At 45.2% G+C, this 13,963-nt stretch overlaps 1 protein-coding gene across 3 annotated transcripts in view; it reads right to left on the bottom strand.

Annotated features, from left to right (window-relative positions):
* gsap (gamma-secretase activating protein) overlaps positions 1-602 on the bottom strand; it is a 91,842-nt gene extending 91,240 nt beyond the window's left edge. For 2 of the 3 annotated variants that reach the window (XM_086010414.1, XM_086010415.1), the window contains exon 1: positions 130-598. In XM_086010414.1, the coding sequence (XP_085866540.1) occupies positions 130-217 (88 nt within the window). In that variant the 5' untranslated portion in view covers positions 218-598. Of the gene's footprint in view, positions 1-129 lie in introns of all 3 variants that reach the window. The other variant, XM_086010416.1, reaches the window with a different exon arrangement.
* Positions 603-13,963: the final 13,361 nt, after the last annotated feature.

The raw sequence follows: 13,963 nt of genomic DNA, 5'->3' as shown, positions 1-13,963 counted from the left end.
AAACTCGATCGAAAGTTCTGTACGTGCTGCAAATGGGTGTTAGTCAAAATTTACTGTAACCAAACTAGGATTTTTTTTTAATCTGCACATTATACCACCATTTTATTAAGTAGATTTATTGTGGCTTACCATTTTCATTAAGAGGGGTCAGTCTGCACTTCAACAGCCAAGGAACAACCTCATTCTGAATATCAAATAAAAGGTTTAATGTCAACATTGTCAACAAGCTTCCCCCACCCCATTAAACAAAAGCAAAGGGTTGTTGCAGTGCCTCAGGACTTTTGTCCAATTTCGGTGACAATTCAGAGAAGCGCCGCCAGCAAGCGAAACAACCACAGCCTGAGTAACGGGTGACTGGAAATCCAAGTTTTGTTTAGTTGTCACACGCACAGAAGCTGCTCAGCGCAGCAACGCAACCACCGCCAGCGCGATGTTCCTCCTCCTCGCAAACCTAGCGGGAATTCTCCAGCGCGCCCCCTTTTACCGCCGTGCACGCAGCGGAAAACTCCCGCGGGAGCGAGCGAGCGGGTGCGCTCACACACCCCTCCCCCCGCCCCCGCGGGGAGGCGCGCTCCCACCGGGACACGCACACACTGTGACACCGGCCGAGCCACAGCGATTTGCTGATTCACAAAAAGGCAAGAAAACAAAAACACTCGTTTGTGATTAGCTAAACACGCTGCCAATCTCCATGTGCTGCGTGAGCGCGGCGAGTAACCCAATCCCATTGAGTCTCCGACGTTGCTTTTTAAGTTTCGGATAAGGGAACACAAATTAAGAACAGCAACTTGCATTTATATAGCGCCTTTAACATACCGCACAGGAGCGTTAGCAAACAACATTTTACAACAGAGGGATCAGGACAGGTGACCGAAAGCTTGGTCAAAGAAGTAGGTTTTAAGGAGCGTCTTAGGGAGGTGATGTGCAAGAGGCCAGAATTGGAGGAGCGCAGAGATCTCGGAGGGTTGTAGGGCTGGAGGAGGTTACAGAGATAGGAAGGGCCGAGGCCGTGGATGGATTTGAAAACATGGATGAGAATTTTGAAATCGAGGTGTTTCTTAACCGGGAGTCAGTGTAGGTCAGCGAGCACAGGGGTGATGGGTGAACGGGATTTGGTGTGAGTTAGGATACGGGCAGCAGAGATTTGGACAGTATACATTATAAACTAAGAATAACCGTGAGTGCACATTCTCAGACCTTCCAACTGAACCTGATTTATGAACAATCAGCTGCATTTTTAACTACATTTTCCTTTATTTTACTGCAATGTTTTGCATTAAACATAATAAATTAAGGTTATGTGACAACACAAAACTGGGAGCCTGAATCCCCAGCAAATTTGATTACACCTTACAGCTTCAACACTTGATGGACTCATCACCCTCAAAAATTTCCTCAGGTTGGAAGGTCTGCATTCTAGAGTTGTCGGGGTTGGTGGCTTTGCATGTTCTACACCTTCATTGGGCTCATTGGCTGGTAACTCATTGACAAATTAATTAACCCTGGAACTGGGTAGAGATGTTGGTTGGTCAACTGTGACTGGCTGTGCTGAAGGACTATCAATTGCCCAAACCTGCTCTAGAAGCACCTACTGGAATATGACTATGATGATTATGTCAGGCTGTTGCTTGACTCGTCTGTGGTACAGCTCTCCCAATTTTGACACAAGTCTCTAGATGTTTCGATAAGGTCCCGCATAAGAGATTAGCGTGCAAAATTAAGGCACATGGGATTGGGGGCAAGGTATTGACTTGAATAGAGAACTGGTTGGCGGACAGAAAGCAAAGAGTTGGAATAAACGGGTCGTTTTCCGAGTGGCAGGCAGTGATTAGTGGGGTACCGCAAGGATCGGTCCTCGGACCCCAGCTGTTCACAATATATATTCATGATCTGGACGAGGGAATTGGATGTAATATCTCCAAATTTGCAGATGAGACAAAGCTGGGTGGGAGGGTATGCTGTGAGGAGGATGTTGTGAAACTCCAGTACGATTTGGACAGGTTGGGTGATTGGGCAGAAACATGGCAAATGCACTATAATGTGGATAAATGTGAGGTTATCCACTTTGGTGGCAAAAACAGGAAGGCAGATTATTATTTGAATGGCAATAGATTGAGAGAAGGGGAAGTGCAAAGAGACCTGGGTGTTCTTGTACACCAGTCGCTGAAGGTAAGCATGCAGGTGCAGCAGGCGGTTAAGAAGGCAAATGGTATGTTGGCCTTCGTAGCAAGAGGGTTTGAGTACAGGAACAAGGATGTCTTGCTACAATTGTACAGGGCCTTGGTGAGACCACACCTTGAGTATTGTGTGCAGTTTTGGTCGCCTTACCTGAGGAAGGACGTTCTTGCCATGGAAAGAGTGCAGCGAAGATTCACCAGGCTAATACCTGGGATGGCAGGAATGACGTATGAGGAGAGATTGTGTCGATTGGGCTTATGCTCACTGGAGTTTAGAAGATTGAGAGGGGATCTCATCAAAACCTATAAATTTCTGTCAGGCCTGGACAGACTAGATGCAGGAAGGATGTTCCTGATGGCCGGGGAGTCCAGAACCAGGGGTCATAGTCTAAGGATAAGGGGTAAGCCATTTAGGACTGAAATGAGGAGGAATTTCTTCACCCAGAGAGTGGTGAACCTGTGGAATTCTCTGCCACAGAGGGCGGTGGAGGCCAGTTCATTAATTATATTCAAGAAAGAGTTGGATATATTTCTTAAGGCTAAAGGGATCAAGGGATATGGGGAGAAGGCAGGGACAGGGTACTGAATTTGGATGATCAGCCATGATCTCATTGAATGGCGGAGCAGGCTCGAGGGGCCGAATGGCCCACTCCTGCTCCTATCTTCTATGTTTCTATGTGAAGAATGGCCACTTGGATAAAGTCCTGGGGATATACAAACAGCAGAAATTGTGAGGGAAAAACAAATTTTTTAATGCATTGTGTCTCATGGAGCCAGTTGAATTCCTCAAAAGTTCAACAAAATGGATATGGCCTGCATATTTTCGAGAGTTGGTTGTGAAGGGAAATTTTGCCCCTTGTGTTTGACCCAGAACCATAACCATTGCTGAGGTAAACCAGATTAACTGCCTTGCTAACTTTTTTCTGTCATTAAATGTAGGAAGGAAGAACGGCTTGTAAGTGATTAAGAGAAATATTTAATACAAAAGCTTACACACTAAGGACTACACTAATAAGGACTACAAATGTAAAACACGTGACATTGCAGTATAACAAAATATCAAAATTGGGGACTATATGAGCATTGGTAAAAATTTGGTTCTGCTTTGATCAGTTGTGAGCATGCAAAGGGTGTGACAGCCTCTGCCATGTCATCTGACTGTATTATAAATAAACGGAATTACGAAGGTTGCCTAGGGGAAAAACTGAATTTTTTGATCACTATGCAATTGGTGCATATTAACAGGCAACATTTGTGTCTTAAGGGTGTGTTTTCTTCATTTTTTCAAAAACAGGTTAAATACTCTTATTAGATTTTAACAACTCAATCAAAAATTATAAATATATGTGATTTTGTTCTGGGGCATTTCATCCAAGATTATTTCATTCGCCGGAACAACAGAATACTGGACAATCACAAAGTAACTGTAGTAACTGATTAGGTCATGAGGCCTTGGTCAAAGAGAAATGGGGATAGCCTTTTCGGTCTGGCAGGGCAGCCCACAAGCCTGCTCTAGAGACAAGCTGAGTGGCAATATGTCATAGATCGTGTGAGCACAGGACTGACTTCAGTGAGAAGTTTGAGAGAGGTCCAGAAGACACGAAAAAGAGCACCAAGGTAACGCAGGAATATTACTGTGAGGTAGCAGCAAGGGACAAAAATAGAGATAAAGTTAAATGGCAGTTGATGTATATCTGCAAAAAGAGAACAGAGAAAATATTAAGAAGAATGTAGCAAGAAAGTTGATGCATGTGAAAATACCAGTCAAGTGCAAACTACATTACACTTGCCATGACGCTGTAGCGCGGGAAGGAATTTCCATGAGTCAAGTCACCTGTCTTAGTTTACATCGCTATCGTGTTTAAAGGCTTAACTCACACATAATAGGTGGGCAAAGAGTGGAACAGATGGTGGACCTCGCAAGAGTAGCCTTAAACTGAAAATGAAGTGAAAACTATGGCATTAATAGGAAGAGATCCACTCAAAGGCCTTGAACCTAGGGAAATTGGGCAATAGATTGGGCGAAGGGGAAGTGCAACGAGACCTGGATGTCCTTGTGCACCAGTCGCTGAAGGTAAGTGTGCAGGTGCAGCAGGTGGTTAAGAAGGCAAATGGTATGTTGGCCTTCGTAGCGAGAGGGTTTGAGTACAGGAACAGGGATGTCTTGCTGCAGTTGTACAGGGCCTTGGTGAGACCACATCTTGAGTATTGTGTGCAGTTTTGGTTGCCTTATCTGAGGAAGGATGTTCTTGCCATGGAAGGAGTGCAGTGAAGATTCACCAGGCTGATACCTGGGATGGCAGGAATGACGTACGAGGAGAGATTGGGTCGACTGGGCTTGTACTCGCTGGAGTTTAGAAGAATGATGAGAGGGGATCTCATTGAAGCTTATAAAATTCTAACAGGACTAGACAGACTAGATGCAGGAAGGATGCTCCCGATGGTCGGGGAGTCCAGAACCAGGGGTCAGAGTCTAAGGATAAGGGGTAAGCCATTTAGGACTGAGATGAGGAGGAATTTCTTCACCCAGAGAGTGGTGAACCTGTGACATTCTCTGCCACAGAAGGCAGTAGAGGCCAGTTCATTAATTATATTCAAGAAGGAGTTAGATATATTTCTTAAGGCTAAAGGGATCAAGGGATATGGGGAGAAGGCAGGGACAGGGTACTGAATTTGGATGAGCAGCCATGATCTCATTGAATGGCGGAGCAGGCTCGAGGGGCCGAATGGCCTACTCCTGCTCCTATCTCCTATGTTTCTATGTGAATGGACCGACTGGTGTCTACCATATTAATCATATATTCTATGATTTATATCATATGGCCGAACACCATCAACATGTTCATAGATACTGATTGTGCACAAGTTCTTAGGATAAGGGTAGATTTTCTGATCAGCTGCACTGGTCGCACTAGGCACAGAACAGGATGAGCATGTTTTCTGCCCAATTTCTTCTGCTCACAATTTTCCAGCCAGCTGTATTTTATGTGATACGGTACTAGTGCACATTTTATGTCAGAGCCTCATTAAGGCCCAGAGCACAAACAAAAATATTTAAATTAATCCCTGGCACCATTTCCCAGCTTTGGCACTAAGGTTGCACTTTTTATCTTCAAAACCCAATCTGAAGGGGTGCAGGGGAAGCTCCACATGTGATGGGGCACTTAAAGGACAATAGACTTTGGGGGGGGGGGTTCCAAATGTTTACTTGACTTTTTAGTACTGGATTTTTTAAAATTAGAGTCCTTTGCAAAGTTTCTGAAATTTTCATTAATAATGCATACTTGCCGAATTTTTTACTGGACAAAACTCAGTAGGTTTGTTTTTAAACACCACCAAAAATGATCCTTTATTATCCACTTTGTCACCAGAAAACAAGTGAAGAATTTACAGGACTTCAACAAAACAGGAACATATGAAAAAAGAAGGCACATGAAAAGGATTTCTTTCAATACCAACTTTCATAGGAGCCACAAAGCATCTAGGTATAAGCTGCAGAGTCCTGCGGCACATCTATTTGCCAATGACTTTCTCCTTAGGCTTTGGGTCAGCAGAGAGACAGTTGCAGACCTTTACCATCTGCTGCAAGGGCGCCTACAGCTAATCTGCAACATAAGCATGGCACCACCAGTGACAGTCAAGGACACCACTTTACGCAATTAATTCTGCCTCCAACTCATACTAGTCTAACACTGCTGTATTAGCTAATGTGCTGCCTGCACATGTATCAAACAAGTGGCTTATGCGTCAGTCAGCATGGCTAGCACTTCCAACTCCTTTCTCACTGAAAAGTAACATGACAATGACACAACTGCTCAATTTCTTCTTTGAGCTTTTGGTCAGCTCTCCTAATACAGTAAACTCTTGTTTAAACGGCACTTAATCATCTGGAATACTTTAATAACCGGCAAAATAGATAACCGGTAATCTTGACGAATCCATCCAGCACTCGTTTTGCCAAGTCCGAGTCTCCCACGGTGGCCGAGTTAGTCAGTGGTTTTTATTTTTGTTTGTGTTAAAAATTGCCTTGGTAGGTATACCTCTCTATTATCCAGAATTTTTCATCAACCGGCTCCATCCTGGTTCCATGGGCGCCGGATAAGAAAGAGTTTACTGTATCTCCTTCTTTGGCTTGGCATCCATGTTTGTCTGATTATGCTTCTGTGATGCACCTTGGGACATTTTTTCTATCTTAAAGGCGCTATATATATGGAACTTGTTGTTGAATCTACCATTGGGAACGTGCACCTACTCCCTGCAGGTCCCTGGACTTAAAAAAGGTGTGTCTGGAGTGATCTCTGGATGATCAGCCATGATCTCATTAAATGGCGTAACAGGCTCGAGGGGCTGAATGGCCTACTCCTGCTCCTATCTTCTATGTTTCTATGTTTCTGGGGAAGCCCAGGAACCCCTCCCAGACATGTCCCCAAACTGATGTTGGGCCTGAGGGGAGGCAGAGGAAGAAATGCCTGCCCCTGCCCCTGTAGAACTTTGCCAGTGCAGCTCTCAAGGAAACATAAACCTGGTGGAGAGGGGTTGCACCACAACTGCTGGTCTTCTGCTGCTTCTGAGCCTGATGTCCACAACAAAATGAAGTGGAAATTCTAGGCTCCCATCTGTATTCCAATCTGCTTTATGAAAATATGACTGACTGGGCTAATAATGTGCTCTCACCTCAAAAGAAAGCTGATTCCCAGTACCTGGCAGCGCTACCTTCCATACATATATAAAATGTTACAGGAAACTTTGGTTTATCCGGAGGTTAACTGTCCGGAATGCTCAATCCACCGGCAAAAATCAGGAGCCGTTTCGTTCGTTTTTTTTTCTTCTCGTTGCTTTTTTTTCACCAGTCAGGCTCTGCAGGGTCTCGCTGAAGCTGTTGCTAAGCTACAGAGACGCTTGCAAGGTACGGCCGACTGTTTAGAAGCTGTAAGCAACAGGGTTTGTTGCCAGATACGGAGCTCAAAAGCTCCGTATGGTTCAACATTAGCGCTGGTTTGTCCGGCAGTTTTGATGGGACGGCAACAGCTCGGTCCCGTCGGTGCCGGATATCACAAAGTTTCCTGTATATTATTAAAAACAAATTGTAAGATTCAATTTGAAATATTTCCAGGAGGTGGCACTGTTCTCTGTTATTTTTCTCTGTCTACCTAATGGAAATTGAAAAAAATCTTTTAATCCAGTATTGGCTAGGCTAGTAGCAGCCTTTTGGACTGGATCATGCTATCAGAAATGTGAACTAAATAAGTGATAGTCACCTTAAAGTACAACTATAGGATGAGAGTATTGCATGAGAAAAATATAAGCAAAGAAGACATTGCAAATGACTTTGCAGAAAGGAAAATCAACAGAAAGTAGTTTTACCAAAGTGTTGGTGTGGGTACTTGCCATATCCAGAATCAGAGTGACTTAAGTGAAAATGAAAGAGTTTTAAAAGATTTGAGACCCAAAAAGCTTTTTTAAAAATCTGCTAACCAATTGTCCAAATGCTAGTTTTCATTGGAATGGAACTCAAAATTAAGTGTGTTTGTAATCTCTTGCAGAAGCTTAAACACATTTTTCTAATATGTTGCGCCTGCAATAGGTAACAAGTAGAGATTTAAAGCATAAATGGTAGAGGTGGTCACAATGAGAAATGCGACACAGTTTAGTTTATTATGTTTTCTCCGCTGGTCCAGTGAATCCATAGCCAGACAAAGTTCCACTTTGAATGGGTAACGTGTATAAACTTTCCAACACTTTTGCATGAGGAAGCAAGGAAGGTTACCTGAAATATCAGTAACAAAGGTTTAATGCAAAATTATTGACTGAGCTAAGCAAAAATGTTATTTTACATTATAGTGCATGTGTACCTTTGCAAAGTACTCCACAGAGGTAGTTGATTTTTTTTTAGATTTTTGATAGTGATTTTAGGTAATAGTAATGAGGGCATGTGGCCACTGGGAATTCACAGCACTGGATGATGGTGCAGATATTTGGGGTGGTGAGTTAGGGGACAAGGCATATGATGGGATATCATCCAGCAGTCAATTGGTTGAGGAATCTAGTCCCATTATAAAGCTTTTCTTTTTAGTTGTATGTACCATTTTGGTTGAGTTAATATTATTATTTAAATCCTGATTTACTCACCTTCTAGCTGGAGATTGTTGTGATTATTTAAAGCCTTTTAAATGGAATGACCTTGCTGAATGACTCATTGCCCTTGTACCCATATTTAGAGAAATGTTCAATACGTTCCTTGCTTTTGCAGTTTCTGCAATCAAACCCAGAGCCTCTCGTCCACCTCAGTGCCAATGCCAGGCTGCACCCTGAACAGCACAGCATCTCCCAGATCTCACCTAGTAATATGTCTTAGGTACTGCAGATATTAACTCACATTAATATTATAAACAGAAAATGCTGGAAATACACAACAGGTCAGTCATTAGCCAAAAGAGAAATATATGTTAATGTATTGAGTGAGACTCATCGTCAGAAGTCACTCAAATCTATAACGGTTCATTCAATGCTTCCCAACAATGGACAAGAAAATGCAGTTTAGTTGTGAAAAAAATTATGCTGTGACTGCTGCCACGGCATCTCTCCCCGCGCCCCCCCCCCACCCGCCAGACCTGGATCACGCTCTCCCTCTCCTCCACCACCCCCGCCCTCCCGCCCTCCCCAGATCTGGATCACGCTCTCCCTCGCCTCCGCCCACCCCCCCACCCCGGCCCAGGATCACACTCTTGACCATGAACGACAGTGAGTTGATTTCTGGGAAAGCCCGGCACATGTGCAACATGTGACATCATTGGACTGGACGAAAGCCAGAAGTCATGACACTGTCACTGTTCACTTCGTACCCAATAAACCTGTTAACAATCCGTGACCCACACACAATGCCCCATCAGTCACCGCAGCTCTCGCCCACAGTGTTTAGTTTGACGGTGTGGGTACTTGAGGTTTTCGGTCGACCCGTGATGTCATCTAGCACACGAGCCGGGCCACTCGATGATGTCATTCTCAGCGCATACACTTACAATGACATCACCCTCACCTGTTCTCGTTGAATGAAATGTGCCTCACTAAACCAACCCTGCAGCTCAAATTATGTAAAATAGTCAATGCTGTGGATTTGTCAAATGCAGCCTCAGAGAAACAGATACAGGCCCCCCGCCTGATCTGGCATTGCCCGTTCATGGGGTCACATTTTTGAAGGGGGTCACATGTCAACTTGAACTTAGCGTCGGTGAACCGCTCAGCAGTGGGCAGTGTAAAGTCTGTGGGTTGTGCAGTTAATAAATACACAGACTTCAGAAGTAACAAACAAACAGGTCTTTACTATTCGAAGGTCCGGGCGAATCTGCCCCAGCAATCCTGCCACAACACTTATATACTGGTGTGGTCACTATCGGTATTACAGTATACAGAAGCCAAACAAATAGTGCCACACCGAAAGTAGTCCTCTTAAAGGTGAACGGTTACATTCAATAGTTCCCTTAAAGGTAGACGGGTACATACACTACAATCCTCCCTTTTTAGCTTATTACTTACTAAGTCCATAGTGAACATACATTCTAACATATATACAGGTTTATGTAAGACAGTTCATAGATTCAGTCTTTCCGGGGGTTTCCGGATTCTGTCCGGATAACGCCGCAGTGGTGTTGTCATTTCAGGCGGGCTAGGAGGTGCTTCTGGCAAGGTCGATTCGGCTTGAAAAGCCGTGTCAGGTTCAGCTGACTCCGGTATCACTAGATCGGAAGTAGGTGTTCTGGGTATCTCAGTTTCAACATTACCCGGATAAGGTGGTGAAGTCGGTTGCCCATTTGTGGCGGACCCTATGATTTGGTCAACATGGCGCCTTATTATATTGTCTCCAATGTCCACGGTGTACATCAATGGCCCCAGCCTTTTCCCAATAGTTCCAGGCTGCCATTTCTCAGTACGGTAGTCCCGGGCCAAAACTCTTTGACCGATCTGGAAAGATCTAGTGACCCTGTCGTTCATGCCCTGGAATTGCCGGTTCTCTACGTCTCTTCTGACGTTTGGTTTTAGTAAATCCAGCCGGCATCTTAGGCGTCTATTACAGAACATCATTGCGGGAGTTTGATTTGTGACCGCATGTGTCGCATTTCGGTATGCCAACAAAAAGCTATCCACCTTATGTTGCAGACTTATATTTTCATTACTCATGGCCTTTACGGCCTTCTTGAAGGTCTGGACAAACCTTTCAGCCAATCCATTGGAGGCGGGATGGTATGGGGCTGACGTGTAATGTTTAACCCCATTGCTCTTTAAGAATTTCTTGAATTCTTCGGACACAAATTGTGGTCCATTATCAGAACAGATCTGTTCCGGCAGGCCATTCCGAGCAAACATAGTCCTTAACACTGTGATGGTTTTTTCCGTTGTGGTGGTGGTCATCTTAATTACTTCCGGCCACTTGGAGTGGGCATCCACCGCTATTAGAAACATCGAGTCCATAAATGGACCAGCAAAGTCGATGTGTACTCTTTGCCAAGGCGATGAGGGCCACTCCCATGGATGCAGAGGAGCCTGGGGTGGCGCGTTCTGAACCCTCTGACATCCTAGGCAGTTCTTCGTGATCTCCTCTATGTCTCCATCAATGCCTGGCCACCACACAAACGCTCTTGCTAGATTCTTCATCTTTACTCCCCCCAGATGTCCTTCGTGCAGCTCCTTTAGCACCTTCTTTTGGAGTTTGGGTGGAATCACCACTCTAGATCCACACATCAGGGTTCCTCGACACACTGACAGTTGTTCTTTCCTCTGTGCAAATGCTTGCAGTGTTGGTTCGCTCTGTGCTGGCCATCCCTCCACCGTTACATCATAGACTCGTGAAAGAGTCGGGTCATTCCTTGTCTCATTCTCAATCATTGAGTTAGTTATCGGTAGACACTCCACTATGGATGAGTGGAACAACTCTACTGGGTCCACTATACTCGCTTCTTCTACCATTGGCAATGGCAAGCGTGACAACCCATCAGCATCTCCATGCTGTTTAGACCTTTTGTACTCAATTTCGTATTGGTGTGCCCCAAGTAACACGGACCACCTTTGTAACCTTTGTGCTGTCATGGTGGAAACGGCCTTGTTTGGGTTGAATATGGACACCAACGGCTGGTGGTCTGTCAGCAATGTGAACTTTTTACATTGTAGGTAATGGTTGAATTTCTTCACGCCCCACACAAGACTGAGGGCCTCCCTATCTATTTGGGCGTAATTTCGCTCCGCGGGTGTCAATGATCGGGACGCGAAAGCCACTGGCCTTTCTGAGCCATTTGGTAGCCTGTGCGAGAGTACTGCCCCAATTCCGTACGGGGAAGCATCGCAAGCTAGACGAAGGGGTAATGCTGGGTTGAAACGAGCCAACACTTCTTCAGAGGTAATCAACTCCTTGCTTCTGCGAAAAGCCTTTTTGCATTCTTCACTCCACTTCCATGGTGTTTCTTTCCGCAACAGGTCATTCAGCGGATGCAGCACCGTGGATAAATTTGGCAGAAACTTGTGATAGTAATTAATCAACCCCAAGAATGATCTTAACTGTGATACGTTTCCTGGAGCGGGGGCCTTCACGACCGCTTCTATCTTTTCAGGTGACTTATGCAGTCCTTCTCGGTCAATGACATGACCGCAGTATGAGATCCGTTTTTGGAAGAACTCACACTTCTTGCGATTAACCCGAAGGCCATACTCCTTCAACCTGGTGAGTACCAGTTTCAAATTCGTGAGGTGTTCTTCCTCATCTTTTCCCGTGATTAAAATGTCATCTAAATAGCACTGCGTGCTTGGAATTCCTTGTAACACCTGTTCCATGGCCCTCTGCCAAATTGCTGGCGCCGAAGCTACCCCAAAGACCAGTCTATTGTAGCGATACAAGCCTCTGTGAGTGTTGATGGTGAGGTACTGGCGTGACTCCTCCTCAACCTCCATCTGTAGATATGCTTGAGCCAGATCTATTTTCGTGAAATGCTTCCCTCCAGCCAACGAAGCAAAGATATCTTCAATCCGCGGAAGCGGGTATTGTACCGTGTGAAGCACCGGATTCACAGTAATCTTGAAATCTCCGCAGATACGGACCTTCCCCGGTCCCCCTGGCTTATTACTCGGTGAGGACTTCATGACGGGAACAATGGGCGTGGCCCACTCACTCCAGTCCACTTTTGACAGAACCCCTGATCGTTCAAGTTCTTCCAGTTCTGCCTCCACAGCTGGTCGTATTGCGTAAGGTACCGATCTGGCCTTAAAAAACTTTGGGCTTGCATTTTCTGCAATCTTAACCTTTGCTTTAATACCTCGCAGTGTTCCCAGTCCTTGCTGGAATACCTCCTTAGCTTCGTCCAATATTCTGGACAACCGTTCAGGTTTGACATCCTCTTTTTCGGAATCCACCGTCATGGTGTTTAGTGACTGCCAGTCCAATTTTATTTTTCGGATCCACTCCCGTCCCAGAAGTGGTGGTCCTCCCTCAGGCAATACATACAGGTCCAACCGGTGATGATCTTTATCCTTGTATCTCACCTTGACTTCTATCATTCCGATGGGGAATACTTTGTGCCCCGTGTATGTCTGTAGTACTAGTTCCGTATCCCGTAGTGGAATATGCTTGAAATTTTTTTTATAGTCATGCTTATTCATGACCGTCAACGCCGATCCGGTGTCCACTTCCATTTTTACTTGGACCTTTGCAATCTGTAGCGTTATCCAGATAGTTTGTCGGTCAGCTTCATTGCTCACGTTGTGAATTCTCAGACTGTCCAGTCCTTTGCATTTGGAGTGTGAGACCGACTTCTGTTCCCTCAGACTCTTCTTAGTCACCTCTTGTACCTTTCCGTACCATTTTTGTGGTGACTTCTTATTGTTGTACGTTGCTCCTGACCGGCATACCTTAGCTATGTGCCCGATCTTGCCACATTTCCTGCATTCTTGGTTTTTAACCCAGCATTGATTCTGGTCGTGTGTTGTCTTCCCACAACGGTAGCATTTTGTTGTGCTCGAAGTAATTTGGTCCACCCCTAGTGCCGCCGCCTTTAGCTGCATTTCCGCCGTTCCTTTCGCTGCGGCTTCGTGCGATGCAGCTATGAGGACAGCCCTGTCCAGTGTGAGGTCATTTTCTTCCAGTAGTCGCTTCTGCGTTCCTTCTTTGGACAATCCGCATACGAACTTGTCACGCAGTGCCTCTGTCAGATTCCCTCCAAACTGGCAGTATTTCGCTATCCTACGCAGTTCGACCAAGTATTCCGCATTGCTTTCGTCTTTCCTCTGCGTTCTTGCGTAGAATTTGAATCGTTCAGCCAGCATCAACGGTGTGGGGTTCAAGTGATCCTTCAACACTGTTACAATATCATCGAAAGTCTGATCTGCCGGTTTAGCTGGTGAGAGAAGATGCTTCAACAACCCGAATGTTTTCGCACCCATCATGTTAAGTAAGGTTAAAGCTTTTTCCTCCTTAGCTATTTTGTTAGCCTTACAATGTATCTCAATACGTTCTACGTACGTGGCCCAGTCTTCTATCTCCGAATTGAACACGTTGGTGTCCGCCCGCTTAGGCATCTTTCTTTCCTTGGGTACAACACAAGTATTTCTTCAAGTATTCTTATTTATTTGTTTATTTCTAAGATGGCGGTTTTCCCGCGAAAATGGCGGTATCCCGCTCTTTCCTTCTCGCCCCGCCCACTTCAATCGTCTTCTCCGCCTAATGGCGGCTTCCCGCGTTTCTTCCCTGGTGGAAGGGGTACGCTTCCCCCACAGCGGACAGGTTCAGCCGCTGGGCTGGCTTCCGC

The sequence above is a fragment of the Somniosus microcephalus genome, chromosome 17 (genome assembly GCF_052327205.1).
Source record: "Somniosus microcephalus isolate GS21.2 chromosome 17, FLI_Smic_1.0, whole genome shotgun sequence".
Taxonomy (NCBI): domain Eukaryota; kingdom Metazoa; phylum Chordata; class Chondrichthyes; order Squaliformes; family Somniosidae; genus Somniosus; species Somniosus microcephalus.
This window is presented reverse-complemented; position numbering and strand designations above follow the sequence as displayed.